The 18,632-nt window shown below is 42.4% G+C and overlaps 1 protein-coding gene across 3 annotated transcripts in view; it reads right to left on the minus strand.

Annotated features, from left to right (window-relative positions):
• The window catches only part of LOC100550717 (lethal(3)malignant brain tumor-like protein 4), a 45,037-nt gene that overhangs the window by 4,117 nt on the left and 22,288 nt on the right, over window positions 1-18,632 (minus strand). For all 3 annotated transcript variants that reach the window (XM_085208802.1, XM_085208801.1, XM_010723392.4), the window contains 10 exons: window positions 17,661-17,737; window positions 16,144-16,229; window positions 13,341-13,451; window positions 12,057-12,171; window positions 11,842-11,941; window positions 10,815-10,994; window positions 9,311-9,442; window positions 8,850-8,911; window positions 6,944-7,110; window positions 2,654-2,716 (listed from right to left, as the gene is read on the minus strand). In XM_085208802.1, the coding sequence (XP_085064928.1) occupies window positions 2,654-2,716; window positions 6,944-7,110; window positions 8,850-8,911; window positions 9,311-9,442; window positions 10,815-10,994; window positions 11,842-11,941; window positions 12,057-12,171; window positions 13,341-13,451; window positions 16,144-16,229; window positions 17,661-17,737 (1,093 nt within the window). The remainder of the gene's footprint in view (window positions 1-2,653; window positions 2,717-6,943; window positions 7,111-8,849; window positions 8,912-9,310; window positions 9,443-10,814; window positions 10,995-11,841; window positions 11,942-12,056; window positions 12,172-13,340; window positions 13,452-16,143; window positions 16,230-17,660; window positions 17,738-18,632) is intronic.

An 18,632-nucleotide genomic window follows, 5' to 3' on the forward strand; every position in this document is an offset into this window, starting at 1 on the left:
ATGAGAAGAACTGGACAGGTGTGAACATCTGGCTGCTCTCAGAACTAGCACTCTGCCCACAGACACTTGGCCTCCATTTAAAGGAGTGGCAGGAGGCTTTTATGAAATAGCTTTCAATGGCACTAAATGGGCTTGTTCAGAACAAGGTAAAGGAGATGGTGTGTTATATAAAACAGGGCATAATAAAGCCATGGAATCTGCCTGGATTTACACACATACTCTCCTAATCCGTCAGCAAGGAGACATGCAAGCAGATTCAAAGCAAGCAATCTAAAACTGTATTACCACGTGAAAACAAGTGGAGCTCTAGGTAGCAGAGAGTAACAAAGTATGATTTTAAGAAGAGGTTAAAAATGTAGTTTGGTTCACAAAAGCATCCGCAGAGACAACGGATATAATTAATATAAACCCCAAATGCTGCAGAGAAGCAGCCAAAGATTAATGGACACAGGCAAACAGTACATGTCTAAGTTATTCCATTAAAGTGCATTTACAGAGACTGACAGCATCTCCTCCTCTCACTTGATGCTCACCAGCCCAGCGGACAATGCCAGACACTGGGCCTAACCAGAACAACAATCCTTCTGTCCCTGCACTTTTCCTAACTGGAATTCTCAGTGTCAACAACTGGTAGAAAAGGATACACTTAATAACCTTGGACAAACAGCAATAAGGCAAAGAGCTGGGAGGCAGGAATTCGGGCTGCCCCTCTCTAAGCTCACGGAGACTGCAGAGCAAGTAAAGTTCTTTTACTTCTCAGTCTGCACACTGGGAACAGCAAGGCTTCCAGCCACATTTCATTGAATCCTACCTGCAAGCTGCTTTGAGTCAACACTGCTGCAAGGCCCATGGTAAAAATAGCTTGAAATAAATGGACTGCTGCTTAAACTAAATAAAGAGTCAAGAGAAGGAGAAAACTGCTGAAAAAACAATCTAATGCTTTAAAATGCTTTTGAGTCCAATATTATCATTATTTCACTTTCACTGCATCGCCTCAACGATGTTTGTTTTAAACAGACCTTCCCTGAGCTGGTCCTAGAAATGAGTGCAGTATCACTGCCTGTGGTTTTTGTTCCATCTTATTTGGATGGTTTTTCAAATTCTGTGCACAATTTGTTCTCTTCATTTGTAACGTAAGCAGGAACTCATCCTCCTCCCTCCTGCCAACAGGAGTCTGCAAGGGATTTATTTCTCCTGAACGGAGAGCACTCAAAGGCCTGATTACAGTAATGGACAACCCTGGTGAAGCCCAGCAGTGCTGTCGCTCACACCTGAATTTTGGCCAGAGCCAAACTGCTAAAAGGGTTTTAAATTTACACTGACAGTTTAGTTCCAGCACAAACCTGAAAAACAATCCAAGCCTCTCTTGTTTGGCACACAGAACCACACTTTGAGACTGCAGAAGATATTAAAATAGAACGTGGCTGTGCTGCTCTCTGAACTAGAAAACAGCCACTGTGTTCAGGATCCATTTCAATTATTACTAGAAGAAAGAAAACAAATTGTAAATGGTTGGATCCATTAGTAGACTTACACCTCACCAAGCCCTCACCTCTGAACTCATCTTTGTTAGAAATCAGGAAGCATCTTTTACACCCAGCTATGCTGAAGGACTGCTTTACTGGAAGAAATTTCATCATTCCCACTGCATTCATTTAAATGGTATTCCACCACATTGCTACACTGTGAACAAACATCAATTTATTTTGCTTTTTATTTTGTGCGTGTGTTTTAAAATAAGGGAAAGCAAAATACAGGGACGTAAATCCCATAAAATGCACTCCAGCCTGATTCATCCTGAAAGAAAGCCAGCTCTGGGGAGCAGTCATCTATTACAAACCTGTCCTCTGCAGCCACTCCACTACGCAGTGCTCCTCCTCAGCACACAGGGTGCACTAAGTGCCTTGCAGAATGCAGGGAAGGTCCAGTCCCTTCCCTCAAGCTCTTAGAATCAGAGCAGCAGAAGAGGAGGCACGTCTGTGCAAATTAATCACGGGCTTATAAAGAACCTCCAAACCATCCCTGCGACGTAACTGGAAGCCAAAGCTCTCAACAGAGTCTAAGCGTCACAGGATCAGTGAAAAAGAACAGGGCAGCCACATCCTGCACTGCTGGGATTTTTTGAGAAGCCATGGGGAATGCACCATAGCCAGGGAACAGAGCCCAGCACAGGGCAGTGACAGGATGTGCTGCAGCAGGAGATGCTCTGACTCCCCAGCAATTGCTTGTTCAAGGACAGGTGCCCCTCCTGCTCCCTCTGTGGTCCCCAGGAGAAGCCAGGGATTCCTAAGAAGCTCTCTGACTGCCAGCCTGCCCAAGAGAAGCAGGCATATGTTCTTGTTAGAGGGAGCAGATGAGATCTGTGCTGTGCCATTCCAACAGGACATCTTTATAGTGATGCCAAAAACACCAGACAATAGTCCAAGACAGGATGTTAAGCATAAGCTCAGTGATTGGAACGGGAGGGGAAATTTAAAGCAGCAGAATGCAATTAACCACACTGGGATTCAGCTCAGAGCTGAAGCTGTCTCCTAAATGCTACAGGCTAATGACAAAGCTGAGCATGTCTGTGCAGTCAGCACTGTAACTGCAGAGCAGCAGGGGTACAAAACCACCCAGCTCACAGCACAGGATTGGGGCAGACCTGACTTACCTCCTCCCTGAACACAGCTGCTTGTTCTTTGCAACCAGGTAAACGCTGGATAAAGTTTACCACCTACAATCAGATTTACAAGAAGAGAAACAAGGATGATTAGAATGATGATCAAGTACCAAGCATCTTATTTCTGTATGCAAGAATTTTTGTAACTTTAATACTTAAAACTCTCCTGCTAATTAAGGTTATATACAAGAATTAACAATGGGGTGTTGCTACAACATGCCTGTAAAGCTTATTCTGGTCACAAATTGTACTTCCCATATTGCTATTTGACCACTTCTCTAAGAGTTCAGCTTCTCCACTGCTTAAAAACATCACTCATTAAAAACTGTATACAGTCATATATTATTTTACAACCCTCCACAAGTTTCCTTCCTCTACAGTTTTGTCAGAAAATAAAACTAAAAAGAAGGATTTAGACGATTTCCCATCGTGACATCCTTTTCAGAGATGATATAAATCAACCAAATGAGTACTCCTGGTTTATTAACACACAGAAGGCAGAAAAGCAAGGAGAGAAAGAAGTTGTGGTTTTATTTAATGCATGGTGGATGCAGAGGATCCACAGAACCAACACGATTAAACCAGTTAATTTTACATTTCATATTAGGGAAAACCTTTCTAAGCAGGAAATCTGTTAACATTTGGAATAATCTCCTCTGAGACATGCAAGCAAGCCTTGGATTATATTATATAACACTACATAGTGCAAGCAGCAATCCTGAATGCAGTGAAGGATGACTTAATACATATTGTCTTCTCCATCTGCAGCTTCACTGGTTCACAGAAGATTTGTATATTGAGGCATAATCAGATCAAACGTTTCATGCTAATTGGATGCTCCCTTGCAGGAACAGCTCTGTTTCATGAAGCATATTCACTTGAGTTATTACAGATGTGACATTTCTTCCATAAACACAAACAGACAAACAGTTTGGGGAGAGGGGGTCGCTGTCAAAGATGAGCTTCCCTTTAAATCACAATCGTCAAGCTCCCCCCTAAATCACATCACTGTGTCTCCAGCTGATCCCATTGCTGACCTGGGTCCTTCTGAGCACAGCAGCAAGCTCTCAGCTTGCCCCCAGCTGCGCTCTGTCCTGGCAGAGCTGCTTTTTGGTGAGCATCACTGACTCCTGCTGCTTCTGTTATGCAATCTGAGAGCAGAACGCTTCTCTCATCTTGTGTTTCACGTTTACACCATGCCAGGAAGGAAAGCTCCATCCTAAAAAGAACCCCTAAAATCCACAGCTCCATCATGCACTGATTCCAAAGCAGAAGTGCAATCTCCTACTGCAAACAAATAACAAAAGAATACTTTCCCTGTATCTCCTTATGATAAAAAAAAACAACTGAAATACTTCTGCAGGGCTGCTATCTTCCAGAATGTTAAGTGGCAGTTGGACCCTTGAGAGCAAGGCAGTGAATGTCCCTCAGGGCCTGTGGCACTCACAGGCTGGCAGAGATCTCAGGGAAAGCTCTGAGCTTGCCTTGCTCTTCTCTCCTTCCCTGGACATCTGCTGCTGGCCACTGTCATGGATGGTGTGATGGCCTTTGATCTCCACCAGAAGTCACTTGCATGTACACAGCCAGCTCCCTGCTCCACAGCAATGGTCTTTTAAACAAACAGAGTCCTGGGGCTTGCCAGAAACTGAGATAACAAAAGGAGGAGGAGGATGCAAGATAAGCATGCAGGAGAGATGGATCTCAGGGTGTGAGCAAAAACAAAGCAGTGTGACGAGTTGGACAAACTTGTCTGGACCTTTAAGCAGCTTCACAGTGATGGCAGGGAAACATTTCCCCCAGGGAAAGGTGAGATATGGGGATGGTGGGAGATGGGACAGATCAGGGCCTTTCCTTCGAGGAGGTCAACAGTTCCCTTTTGTTTCTGCTAGTAAAAGTCTCCTCTGATAATCTCACAAATCCCTCTGGTGGCAGTGCCTTACTGCACATTAGTTGAGGGAAGAGAAACTGCTCTGTGTAATTCTGAGAGCACCTTTAACAGCTCCATGCAAGAGAGGTGCTAAGATAATCCTAGATTCATGACATGTATTGAAATGGGCACAGTATTAGTGTATCCTTCTGGAAAAGCTGGGAGTCTCTCACCAGCACCCATGTGGTATCAAGCTATAGCAGCCCTGATGCTATGCAGTAACCCACAAGCCATTAGCACAGGTACAGTCCCCCTACAAAGTAACACCCTCTGACTCAGGATTAACTAATGAACAATTCAGCTCTGGCACATTATTAAAGTTCTTCCATGATCCTTTGCTTGCTGTGCTTTGAAAAAAGATAGGAAGCTTTCAATAACTAACAAAGCTGCATTACAGTAACTACTCCTGTTGACTGCTCAGTGTTACCAAGAGTTTCTTAGCTTGAGGGCCTCCAAATATTGCTGCTGTTGCTGCTCCTTAAGCTGCTCCCAACCCAACAAAGAATTAAAGCAAGATTTTTTCCTTAATGTGGGTTTTATAAAAGCAGTTATTCAGCCTCAAATTGAAGGAGAGTACAACACTCCCATTGCTCTTGTTTCAGATCAACAGAATGGGCTCCACTGGGCAACACAGTTCAAAGTACAACCCATAGGCAAATGTTTGCCCTGTAGGAAGATTTAGGAGCCCAAATACTGACAGATCCAACCTACTTTGGACTCACTAGAACTCATGAAGTCCCAGTGCATTCATCTTCCAGAGCTTGTGGCTACACTGCCCTGCACAAAGTGATCCTCCAAGCGCTCAGACAGAAGCTAAATTGATTCCCATGGGAATCTACAAAGAGCACAATTTGTTGAAACCAATCCACTTTACTGAAATGCAAGACAGAATCCATCATGACTTCAGCCAGTCCACTGTGGTGCTGCAGCTGATCTTTTTAAACACTCCATTCACACTCCCACTGGTTGCCAACACTCCATTCGTTGTTCAAGGCAGCTCACTGTATTCTGGGTTTTGAATCACCACATCCAGAGTGCACTGTGGTTGCTACTTATATTAATCTGTTATCAAACTAATATCCTAGCTAAATTTACCCAGCAGTTGCTGTAAAGGTCAACTGTAAAGGACACATTTTATTGGCTTGTATCCTGACTCTGTTCTTCCATGAACCAACCTCCATGTTTTGTCCAAAAGAAAGAGATTCTGATTGTTTTCATGCCAGAGGATTAGCTGCTTCTGTCTTTATTGATTTATTAAAAGACCTTTTTGGGAAAAAAAAACAACACAACAATGGGAGTTTTTTCTAAAGAAGGATACAAATAGAAAATCTCTCGGATTTTTTTCTCCTTGCTAAGCAATTTAATTTAAGCTCATTTTCATTAAAACACAAAGGGAAGAAAGGAATATTAAAAGGACCATTTTTAAAAACAGCCCTACTAATTATTCAATCCCCTTCCCTTTTGCTGTGGTTCCTGTCCCTGGGATCAGTCCCACCACACTCCAAGTAGTCCTCCAGCACCAAGAGCAAAGTCAGGATTGGTTTCCCTGACAAAGAGGCACTCAGGGAAGATGCACTTTCTGAAAGCCTCTGAAAATCCTCTATGTATCATGAAGAACAGCACCTTTCTCCTGCTTTGCAGATTATCTCCTATCTTGTCAGCACAACATTACAGCACACTTCTCTTGAATTAAATGGCCTGTGATTAAGTGCCAGGATCCGAATTGTCATCACTTCCCAAGTGGAGATGCAAATATTATTTACGCCCAAGGCACCAAGTGAAAAAAAAAAACAACAACTACTCAGCACGCAAAAGACAGCAGCTTTTTCACATGCCACCTAATTACAGGAGACATCTCAAGAGCTGGGACTGCAGTCTTATCCCCAGCCACACAGCTGCCTCTGCCAGAAATCAGGTCAGGCTGTGGGCAGTTTGTTCCAGGGAAACAGGCAGGGAGATGCGGGAGGAGCAGGCATGCAGTGCAGTTTGGGATTATCTGCAATATAAAAGTGAATCAGCAGCAAAGTCACAGGAGAAGGGGGGGGAGATCAGAGAGAAACAAAGTCTGATGTAAGAATGGTGCTTCAGGGCTGAGGACTGAAAGATAAAGGGGAAAATAAACAAAGAGAGTTGCGTTCACAGAAGTAAGGCATGGACACCAAAGGGTTAACAGAGATCCTTCCTTTATAAAGGGACTTGGGTATAACTTTTAGCTGAGTTAGCTATGGCATATGCAAAGCAAACAAAAAAGCACTACCTCGGAAGAAAAAAAGGTGTTTTCCAATTAGCACTCCAGAAAAGGGGGGCCCTGGGACCCCCCGCAGCCAGGAGCAGAGAGGAAGCAGGAAACTCACCTCTTCCACAGTCCACTTGGACACATGTTTGGCTGTGAGGCCCGAGACCTCTGGCAAGAGCCTGCAGTGCTGCTCCCAGCAGAGATGGAGGCGGTGGCTGGGGTTAGAGTCCAGGGCAGGCATGAAGATGGACTGGTGGAGGGCCTGCTGGAGGTTAAAATCGAGGTCTGTAAAGAAAACGAGACAAGTCAGAGCAAGCTTTCAAGAAGGAGCAATTATGGAGGAGAAGGAAAGGTCACAGTTTGGAGGGAAAAGCAAGGCAGGGCACAAGATAGCAAGGCACTGCTACTGCACGGCACAGTGTGTTCTCAGGGCATGCTCCCCCACCCTCCTGAGAAAGAGAAAGAAAAAAAAAAGATAAGATTGCCAGGCTGGATATAATATTGTTAGCTTCTTCCCAGGAAAATGATGTCACGCTGCTAACACAGAAGATGCTTGCAGCGTTTCATTGACAAGGTGGAGGAGTTCTGGGAACAGCATCTTCGGCTGGAAACTAATGGCACTGCCCCAGCTGCTGGCAGCCTGCGAGGAGTGAGATGTGTGCAGCTGATGGCCTGGGCTCACTGCCTCCCCAGGAGACTCCCAGGCCAGGAGTGCTGCGTGTTACCTCCAGACATCAGTTCCCTTGTGCATCCAGTGATGGAAGCTTTAAAAATCAAAGAGGGGAAAAAAAAAAAAGAGAGAGAGAGAGAAGAAATCACCCCTCCCTGATGAGATCACTTGAGTAGTGCAGAGTCATGGTCCTACAGGGATTTGCCCAGTTATACAACAGGAAGTGAAGCAGAGGATGGAAATAACATGGAACACACTCCTCTGGTTCACAACCAGCATTATGCTTGGTCACAGTAGAGGCAGAGGCTGGCCTGGCACACAGCTGTTACTCTTCTGTCTCCAGCTGTGTCATCTTACCTTCACCTCCACCTCCCTAAGCAATGTAGGATGCCATCAAACATAGTTCTCTATTGCTAATAATGAGACCAGAGTGAGGGGTTAAAAACAGACATATAAAGCCTAAGTAAGAATTGCTCTTCAAATGGGATGGAAGCTGTGTGCAATCATGAAATTACAGGTCAGTGGATTACTGCAGAATTTCTCTCCACTGATTTTCATCACTCTGCTTAAGGTGAATGCGACAGGAAAGCAGACAGCTTTCCCTGCCAACTGCAACTGCAGCTCAGAGCTGGCAGACTTCTCCAACTGCAGAAGTCAGCACTAGGTAAAAATGAATTAAAAAAAAGCCAGGCACCTGTCCCAGTTTGTGCCTGCTTAGCTATTTTTGATTGGAGTCTATTACCATGTTAAATCCTCCTAAAAGCCTGGTCAGCTTGGTTCTCTGAAATGGCTTTTTATAGTAAATCTGAAAGTTAAGCATATGGTTTGCTAAAGTGATATCAGAAAGCTTCTCTTCAAACTTAACCTATCAAGTACCAGAATAAAAAAGACATTATTTTTCCATTTGGTTTTTTCTTTTTCATCCTGAAGAGAACCTTCCAAAAGTCACCCCAAACGATTCTAACTGTTTTTCTGGATACCTACAGAAAGAAGTTGATGGAACTCAGCAACCACCTGATAGGTTTGGGTTGTGTCTGCAGAATGGTCGTGGAAGGGGTAACAGCCTCCCCTTGCCACTTCAGGAGAACAAGCAATGCTACAGGAGATGGTGAAACCTTGTCTTCTCAATTAATAAATACAAAACTTCACAAGGTATTAAACCTTACACTTCTAGGCAATTTTACCCTTCTTCCTCATTTCAAAGGAAGAAGGACAACCACCATCATCATCTCCAAGCATGCATTCTCTTGATTGTGGAATCAACAGCAACAAAAAATCTGTTAAGTTATAAATGATCCTCACAGGTCTGGTATTTTGCACATGCACACACACAAATAAATAAAAACCAACCAACCTTTCCCGTCGTTTTCCTGTTTCACCAGCTGCAACTTTATGTAGGCATGTGAGCATCCAAGCCTGAAACATCAATTACAAAACATCTCAAATGATGACACAAACTGGGGCAACTGCTCCTCTATACAGATCAACCAATGGGGTATTTAGGAACCAGAACATTCTCCCTCTTACAATCGGCGACAGAATTTCTTTGTCCCTGGCTTCTCCTCTCTAAATTAAGAACTGTGGTATTAAATTCATACCTGCAACTCAGAACTGAGTTTGCTGTGGGAAAGAAAGCTCCCAAATTAGTGTGAGGAAAGAAGACTTAACAAGCAATTCTAAAACCCTGTGCTGTATATCTCCAATCAAACTGAGCTGTTCTAAGCTCCTGATTAACACCTGTATTTCAGATATCGCAGCAGCATCAAGAAACACAACTATCAATCCACAAAAACACATCACAAAAATCTTATTTACTTTTTGGGTTTGGCTTTGATGTTTCCAGAGGGTTTCTCTTCTACCCTGTCTTTTGCTTCATTGCTTTCAGACCGCTCTGACGGACTCTGAATGCTGCTTTGACAGGACTTTCCACTCTCTTGTGCAGATTTCCTGGAGAGACAGACAAATGATAGGAGTTAAGCTGACATTCTCAGTTTCCTTTCCCCAGAAGAGAGCAAAGCTGGCAAAAATGAGAGTAACAAGTACCACCTAGTGGTGAAAGCTCTCCTCTCCCCTAGCATCCTTACTGCTGCAGCCCAGAGTGCTTTTTTGCTCTTTAGCAGAGATTCAGAGACATTATATGAAATAATCAGTCCCTGTGGACAAAGGCTGCAATCCCAGCAGCTACAGGAAGCCCACTGAAACCGATTTAGGATTTATGAACCCTGGATAACATTTAAGACAACTTACATGACTGAGTTTGTTGCTACACAGTCGCCCAAAGAAGGATGAGCAGCAGGAAGCTGTAATACCTGCATAACGAATTCAAACCTCCCACTATCAGGAAATGAACTGCCCAGAAGAATGTAAAAATAATACAGTTTTAGAATGATATTGGTTCTGGGAGAATCTGAAAACTCTTAAGGGAACGTTATGGCAATGCTGCCATTGAAATGCAATCGATTTTGCTATCAAGAGTAACAAAAGGAGACCCCTGCGTGGTACTGGGATGAGAGGAAGCAAACTTTGACCACATGCACCTTGGGACTGAGAAGTCTTCCTTCTGTCTGAACAAATATACCATATATACAATATAAAATTATATATTAAATATATAAAATACAAAATGTCATAAATTTAAGCAAAGCAAAGAAACCCTAAAATGTATATAAGCCTTAATACACAAAAAGAGGCCAAAGGTAGCACTGGAGATTGCCGTGGTGAAACTTAATTCCTACAGCCTAGAAATGACAATAATGAAAGCCTTTGTGTCCAGATTTGTCCCATGACAGACTAACTGCTTCCTGCAGTCCAGAAGCCAAAAAAATTGGTTTGTCTCAATGATACTCAATTCCAAAATTATTATAAGAAAATAAAATATCTGAAGGGGCTCAATTTATTTGCCAAGTGATACATATGGAGTCATTACACCTACCACTGTAATGCGACCGGCGCTGAGGTGGATTGCAGTTAGGATTTAATAGTGCAAAATAACCTTGCCTGACAGTTTTAGGACAGGAAATGAAGAAAAAGAATATATTTTAAATTGAAACAGCAAGAAAAAAAAAAATTATGGAGACAGAATGCAATTTCCTTTGTTGGAATGTGACCAGAGCAGCAGGATTAAGGAATCAAAAAACCTATTAAGGTACATGAGGGTATAAAAGCACGCTGCTCTGTGTTAAGAGTGTCTGGAGCATGGGCCAATATTACAGAAAGATGAACTGAATGCACTACTGATTCTCTGCCAATTCCTGTGTTTTTCAGCCTTGTAAAATGGTATTGCTCTGCAGTGTGTGTCTGGGAAATGGGCTCAGCTCACCTGGATTGTGGAGAGTCCTCCTGAGAAGACTCTCCTGCTCTGAGCAGAACTTGGGCAGGGGTCTCCAGCCTCTTGGCTTTCTGCAGGCTGCTGCTGGGGGAAGGCCTCTCCCCACCTAGGCGGTCCTGTAACACGTTTTCTTTGTTGAGGTTCACATCAGAATATGGGCAGCCAACTAATCTGTGTTAAGAAAAAAAAAAGAGAGAGAGGTTATGATGCATGTTCCTATGTTCCTAAGTCATAGTCTTAGCAGCCTCAGGCAGATACAACCATTAACAAACCCAGGAAAAGTGAGGCCTAAAACTCACCCAGATGGAGACATTATTACCCAGTTTTAGGTATGGGAAAGCAGAGGAGCAAATGGTACATCTTGAAAACGAATTTATGTTTTTGAAGAATCGTCCTAGAGAATAACAGGAGATCTTCCCGTGTTGCCTGAACAACATTTCATGAAACAGTAACTGTTTGAAGCTCTTTATCACATTAAGTACACCCCAGACCTCCAATCTGAGATTGTTTTCTTGCTCTGTAAAGTGGTTTAATCAAGAAAAACATTCCTTTTCCAAGAACACATAAGAAACCAAAGGTAAACCTGTCACCCAAAAGCCAGGAAGAAAACCCTCTGACTCCAATGTGGTTTTAGAAACCATTAAACATGAGCTCTCTCCTCACTCTTATGCTCTAGTAATACACCAGCACTCTCTTCCTCTTTAGCTATTGCCTTGCAATATTCTTGAGCACATTATTTTACGTAAGTAATTCCTTCAGTGATGCTGGAATGTAGAAATTGGAGTGAATTAATCTACGCTATGTTGTATTGCAGTTGGAACAAACATACTGCTATAAACTAAATTTATGGTGGAACAGCTCATTTAGACACAAGAGGGAGCTGCAATTACACTAATAGCTGTCTCCAGAACACCCTGTGATAATTTCAGTGCAGTGCAGGTGCTTGTTGCTGCATTATTATTACAGGCAACACTCAGATGCTCCCAGACAGAACCCTCATAAGATCTCAGATACGTACGTATAATGTGTTCCATATCGTGGCCCCCTGACATGACCAATACCATGACAGCCTGGAGTGGGACACGTTTGTCCCACTGTTCCCACAGGATCAACAGCACCTGGAGAATAAAATACAAAGGTGAAGAGATTTGTGAAAAACTTCCTACCTCTGAAGAGAAGGCTGCATTTTGGGAAAATTATTCATGGACAATGATATGGTATCATCTATATTACCTAGAGGGACTTGCAAAGCGTGTCCAGTCTTTGCACACCAGCCCACTGGATGAACATCAGGGCTGTCTGCATCGACCCAGAAATCATAGTTACAGTCCCAGCCATCGAAATGTATCTAAAAGAAGCACAGTCTCAGTGAGAGATACAGTTAAGGATATGACTCAGCTGTTATTTTAACTTCCCCTTTTGTTTCACCTTGCTCAGCTTGGAGCTGATTCACTCAATCTTTCAGTCAAGCACAACCATCCTTTGTGTTCAATTTGTTTTCCTGTCCTCTCTGTCTATCTTTTACAGAAGCACCACGTTCTGGTGACACAGTAAATCACAGGGTCTGCAAGAAAGCACAGACCATGGGGTGCTCTGGGGCACTCCATTCAAGTCTAAATTTATGCAAACATAACTGGTTTTTTAATTGTCTTATTTGCTACAAATCCCAGAACACCACAAACTTGGCACGTTTTGCAGTGAAGAAACTAGAATTTTCTGCTGAAGGGATGAGTAATAGCTGGTTTGGATCCAGGTTAGGCAAACAGAGACTAAGGACCACTGCTATTTAAAGGCTGTTGGGCTGTGAATAAGGCAAAGTTTCAAACAAAGGCATGAACTGAACATCTTGCCTCTAGACTCTGGCAAAACTCGACTTTTGCTTACAACCACAGCAATGAGATTGAGAATCAAACGAGCAAGGGAAAGCAAATGCCCCTCCTGCTCATGGAAGCATCCTTTAGGAAGGACTCCTGTAGCCAAGAAGCCCCATCAGTGCAACTTACACCTCAGCCAGCTGATAATATTTAATTTCTCATAAACAAAAGCACAAGAGACTCTCCTGGCAGCATATCAATATGAAAACAACCAGTTACATTGCACCTATGCAACAAATTCATACTGGTGCATAGAGCCACATCCTAAACGGGCCAGGATTTAACTTGCTCTTGGATTTCCCTTAAGTGTGTTAGGAAAAAAATAATAAATTCAGGTAGCTTCCCACCAGTGGAAGGTTACTGCTACCTTCATTTGTGCAGTTCACAGATGGAAAACCGTTCTGTCAAATCTTATTTCAAAACAGTTACAGTAAAACAGTAACTAACAATGCCAGGCAATTCCGTTAGATTTCAAGGGGACAAAACAACAGAAATCATTTCCAGCTGGGCACTCCTGTAGGCTAGATCGCCTGCAAAGCATTTGTTTGCTGCTCTTCACACCAAATGGGTATTTTTTTCTGTATTGCCAATCATTGCATTATTCCTTAGCACAAGGGCTCTGCCCTTCAAAGCAAGGTCATACCTTAATACGATGGTCATCTCTGTCAGTTATGGTTGCCACTCTTATCAAGATGGGATTTCTTTTGTCTACAGCCTCCAACTTCATATTAACTTGAAATCCGTGAGCAGGACGCTGTAAGATAAGATTGTAAAGAGAATACTAAGAAGTGAAGGCAGTTGCAACCGGTCACCTTCTCTCAATAAAATGTAGTTAGTTTTTTATCTATTGTTTTGCCCCCATCTCATCTGGCAGACTATTTCAGAGGTTAAAATCAGAGTTTTCTAAGAAAATAAGCTGTCCATTTGTCAGCAGCCCAAAAGTACTCGAGAAGCCTGAGCTTCCCAGAGCAGAGCAGCATCTCAGCCAGAGTGAGAGCTCTTCTCTGACAGAATCAAAAAGCCCAAATACAACCACAAACTCCACTGACAAACAGACTGGACAGTCTGACAGTAAAACTGCTCAGCAGAGCAGAGATCACCCCTCACCTGACAAGGACACCAGCCAGCTTGCTGCTATCAAACACCTGCAGCACGTTGCTGTGGGACCTCTCCCTCTGCTACACAATGTGACATCCTTCCCAGCATCACATGCAGCCACCACTGCCTCAGCCTCTGGATATTAATTACCTTCATTTGGTGCAAGTGCTGGGAAACACACTTGGTTTCGTATCAGTGCAATGTAAATTCTCCCTCTGATGCTGTGACTTTGTCCTACCTGTAACCTGGCGTTTTGGGGCATCCCTCTTTCTACCCACTCCAAACCTCAAGTTTCTCTTTGGTCTTTTGAACTGGATGCAAGTCTTTCAGCCAGCTGGTAGACCAGAAGGCAGACAGCCTACACTGCTTTTAGTTTTAAGAGATTCTTACTGAGACAGCCAACACTGTCTGAGTACCTTGAGGAAGGAGTTGGAGAGCTAGAACAAAATGCTGCCCAGGAGATGAGTGAGGCTAATTGAGCCTTGCTGAAGGGCTGCTACCTTTTTGCAATGGCTTTTGGATGTTTATAAACTGACAGACCAAGACAGTAAGTTGAAATAGTGATGCTGACAACAGTTGTCTCCTGTTGTGTCTTTGGTTAGACAAGAAGGCAGAAACCCAGACACAAGATTTGCTGCATGTGCTAATGATCAGTGTCTCCACACTACGTATGTTAGCTCTTGAAAACTGTTAAAAACTAATTCAGTGAGAAACACCAGTTCTGTCTCTCAACTCATATTTTTATATACTGATTTCCTGTAATTGCTAGCTGGAAAAATAGTAATAATAATAATAATAAAATCAATAACTCTGCCATGTATTTGCACTTCAGACCAATCAAGCCAGAAAAATAACAAAATGCAATCTTGGAAAATTATTCTTATATTGTTACATTAACAGCTGCTGTATCAAGTGTCTTCTTTCACTTTTTTTTCTGTTTCTATTTCAAAAAACAGACTTGGATGCTAATTTATACTCTTGAGTTTCATGAGAGCCGGTCTACCATTCTCTCTCAGCCAGGCATCTGAAGGAACAAAGCAAAAGCTTCAGAAATTGATATAAAACAGGAAGAGTCAGACAAGGTGGCTGCATTCCCCCTTGGGGAGATGCTTCATTTCAGAAGAATCCAGAAGAGGGAGTACCCACATGAAAAAGGCCCCATGTACTGTGCAAAAGCCCTGTGATCTTCAGGTGACATTTCTCAACACTCTTTGGATTCTGGAATCTGAGGAAGCAGTGCTGGAATGACAGATTACTGAGGACTTCAGCCTGGCATTTCTAAGTAGGTTGCACTTCACTGTTTCCACTGTCACAAAGAGTTTTATTGTCTTTCCAAAACATTTGTCTCTACAACACTATTTCTGTTGTTTCTCTGTTAAGCAGAAGATTGGCTGCCTCATTCCTTCTTTCTTGTATTCCAGGCTCCTGTTTTCCAGCACTGTTGTGGCTTTATGATTCACGTGCTGTGCTCCATGACTGAGATGCAGCCTGTCCAACTGCAGAAAATCTAAATCCAAGGGATGTTATGGAGATCAACTGCACTGCAGGTAACTCATGCTGTGGCCCTACAGTTCTCTAAAGAGGCAAAACAGCCTCTTTACGTGACACCCACCATGCAGCCTACAGCATCTTCAAATGAATGCCTGCTGAAATCTAGCAATTATCAACTTTCTTTGGCTGGATTTTTACCTGCCTTACCTGGAGCCACCTTGATTGCTTTATCTTCTTCAGTCTCAAAGAGCTTGCCAACACAATATAAGGGAGGGAAGGAGGTATTAACCTGCAAGTCTAACTTTACCAAAAGAAATCAAGGGAAATGTCACAATGGCACAGAAAAACTTCTTAAACACACTGCAAGATTTAACAAGATGAATCAGCATGGAAGATGCTGCTAAGAAAAAAAAAAAAAACAAAAAACACCAAAACTTTGGAATTTATTTAAGTTGTTATTCTAAAACCTTTTGTTTTGTTTCTGCTCACAGTGAGCTCCCAGATAAACACACTGTAAGAAAATGATGCTCATGTTCCTATGGTTGAGAGATCTATCTTCAGATTTAGCCTGCAGGATGGTCTCATTCCACCTAGGAGTTAGGCAGAGATGCTCTGTCACCAGGTGGTATGCTTATTCCTGTAGAGGGCACAGATGGCTCCTTCCTAGAAGTACCAAGATTTTGTTTTGTTTTAGCAGCACAGACAATTTTAATCTCAGACTCAAAGTAGAAAACACACTTTCATCCTCTTGGCACAGTCATGGTGAACTGTCACAAAATAAAGCATCTAGAAAGAAAGGGAAGATAATGTGTTTCCCTTTCTCTCCTGAGCTAGGAAAATCAAAGAGATTCACCAACCAGCTTGAATGCTCTTGCTGGGGCTGCCTGCGAGTTGGTCTCTACCAAATATTTCTCCCATGAGAAGGCTTTGGGATCCTTGTATCCTGAAAAGCATGGAGAATTAACATTTAAGTAAGAGAACCCCACAGTTATTCTTACAAACAACAGAAAAGCTGCTATGTAACATATGGCTATAATGTTAATGGAGCACTTAAAAATGCATGGCATTGGAAAGTGATCTGTTTATTCATACACACTACTTATAGCACACACAACAGCACTGCAAGTTTCCCAAGCTTCTGCACAAAATTTTAATCCCAATCTGAAGAACCTGAAGAGTTTTTTTTTTCTGTACAGCTTAATCCATTCTTATTCTTCTGCAAAAGCTGGCAATTAAGAGCAGCCAGTCAGAGGATTCTGTGATGTGCAATGACATCACTAAACTCATTTTCTATTTTATTAACTATGCTATGTGTGAGTGCTTGTAGAAACTTCTTGTCTCTTCCCACCTATTCATCCATAGCTGAATAGAATTAGCAGTCTGGATGTGAAAGCTCTATCACCATTACCCACCTACCCAGGTACCTACATGGCTGTGCTTCTCTCTTCACCAGCAACTCCCAAATGACATTTAAGAAAGTGCTTTACCTTTTTTTTTCCTCTTCTTCCCATTTCAGTATTTTTTAGCCTCAATATTGTTCCCTTTAGGCGGGAGGGTCCAATCACTAATTGCATAGGACAGACTGCAAATTGCTGCACATAAATCTTTTAGCAGAGAAATGAGAATTGACTGCAGATTCTCTCAGGGGCACAGGCAATTGTGATGTGAGTAGTGGAGCTGTATACCACAGCCTTGGTGCACATTCCAGAAGCAGGAACAGATGTGATGCTGCTGAAGAGCTTATAACCCCTTTAACATCTGCAGTAAAAGGCACAAAGGCTAATTCTTCCACTGCAAAGGCAGCTTGTAGTGGTACCCACTTCACTAAACTTGATATGCTGTAAGTAATTACAGAATTTCTTGCTCCAAGGCTGTCAATCTAGCTAACAGCAGACATGATTTTTTAATTACTATTATTTTTAAGACAAATGAGAACTTCCATAGCCCTGAAAACAGCACTGATTTTCCTGCAGGCTCTGTCCTTTTTCATTTGCCCACATTCTCTACATTGACTGAATTCCAATGAAGCAGAAAGAGATGTGGCTCTAGTTGCTCCTTCATTTTCAGAAATTCTCTCATCATCTATAAAATCATGACACCGATTCCTCTTTTTTCCTGCTCACTTTGGAGGAAATTCTGAAAATAGCTCTAATTTCTTTCCCTCTGAAATAAAACTCAATTGCAAATTACCAAACCTTGTTCCTTTGCTTGAAAGAGCTGTAAAACAAACTACAGTGGCAAAAAGTATGAACAATAACTCTGTTCAATCAGCAAAGAAAAGAGTCAACCTGTAACTTGCAAACATATAATTATGTGGAAGATAAAGCCTGCAGGTTTTTTGGCTGAGGGAGGAAATGTCTCACTTTCAACATACCAGGTGGTGTTGTCAGTGGGGTTCCAGTTTCTTGGCAGTAGCCAACAGGACGAATATATGGGCTGCTAGATTCACACCTGAATCAAAGAGGAAAAGTTGGCACAAGTCAATTTTAAAGCAGAAAGAAAAGCAGAATTTCAAATGCTCTCTGATACGCCTTTGCTAGGGGAGCAGATGCTTTCAGTGGGTGTGATCATGATGTAAAAGGCAAGCATTGCCTTGTTAGAATTTATACACCTAAGTTATCAAGGTATTCAAGCTGCTCCAGAAGATGTCTGCTGCTTTCAAATACAGCAACAACAATAAAATAGCTCCAACCCCCACACAGACCACACAAACCACAGTTCAGCCTGGACATAAATCATCCAAGTTAAAATACAAAGGAAGCAAGCAAAAGAAAAATCAAACACTTGTCCCTAACTGAAACACAACTACTGTGCAAGAAGGGGCAATGACTTCAAATGTCCTAACAAGAACTGCACGAGCCATTATTTCCAACTGAAACCTACCGGTGGTTTGCCTGGTTCCCAATTTTATTGCAAATATAGACACTCTGAGGCCCTGAAGGAGGGGATGGGTCCATTTGAGACAGCCCCTTTAGTCACAAACTGTGTTTTCAGTCAATTGCTACTTTGAAGCTTTGTTTGCTTGTGTTTCCTATTAAAATGTTCCAATTCCAAACAAAACAAGACATGGAAACAAAGCTTCACAGACTAAAGTGATAAAAGAACTAGATCTAATGTTCTGCAAATAGAAACAGCAGTGCTACAAGGTTCTGGATGATATCTTTTTGGCAAAGAAAGAAAAAACCAACTTGGCACCTATTCTGAAGAACAGAACAAAACAAAAACAAATAAAAGGAGGTGGGGGAGAAAATACAGAGCACTGATGGAGTCAGTGCTACGTAGATAAGCACATGCCTTGTGTTGCTTTCACAGGCAAATTCAAAGACAGTTTCTCCATTCATGTGGG

Source organism: Meleagris gallopavo, chromosome 25, assembly GCF_905368555.1.
Source record: "Meleagris gallopavo chromosome 25, MGAL_WU_HG_1.1, whole genome shotgun sequence".
Taxonomy (NCBI): domain Eukaryota; kingdom Metazoa; phylum Chordata; class Aves; order Galliformes; family Phasianidae; genus Meleagris; species Meleagris gallopavo.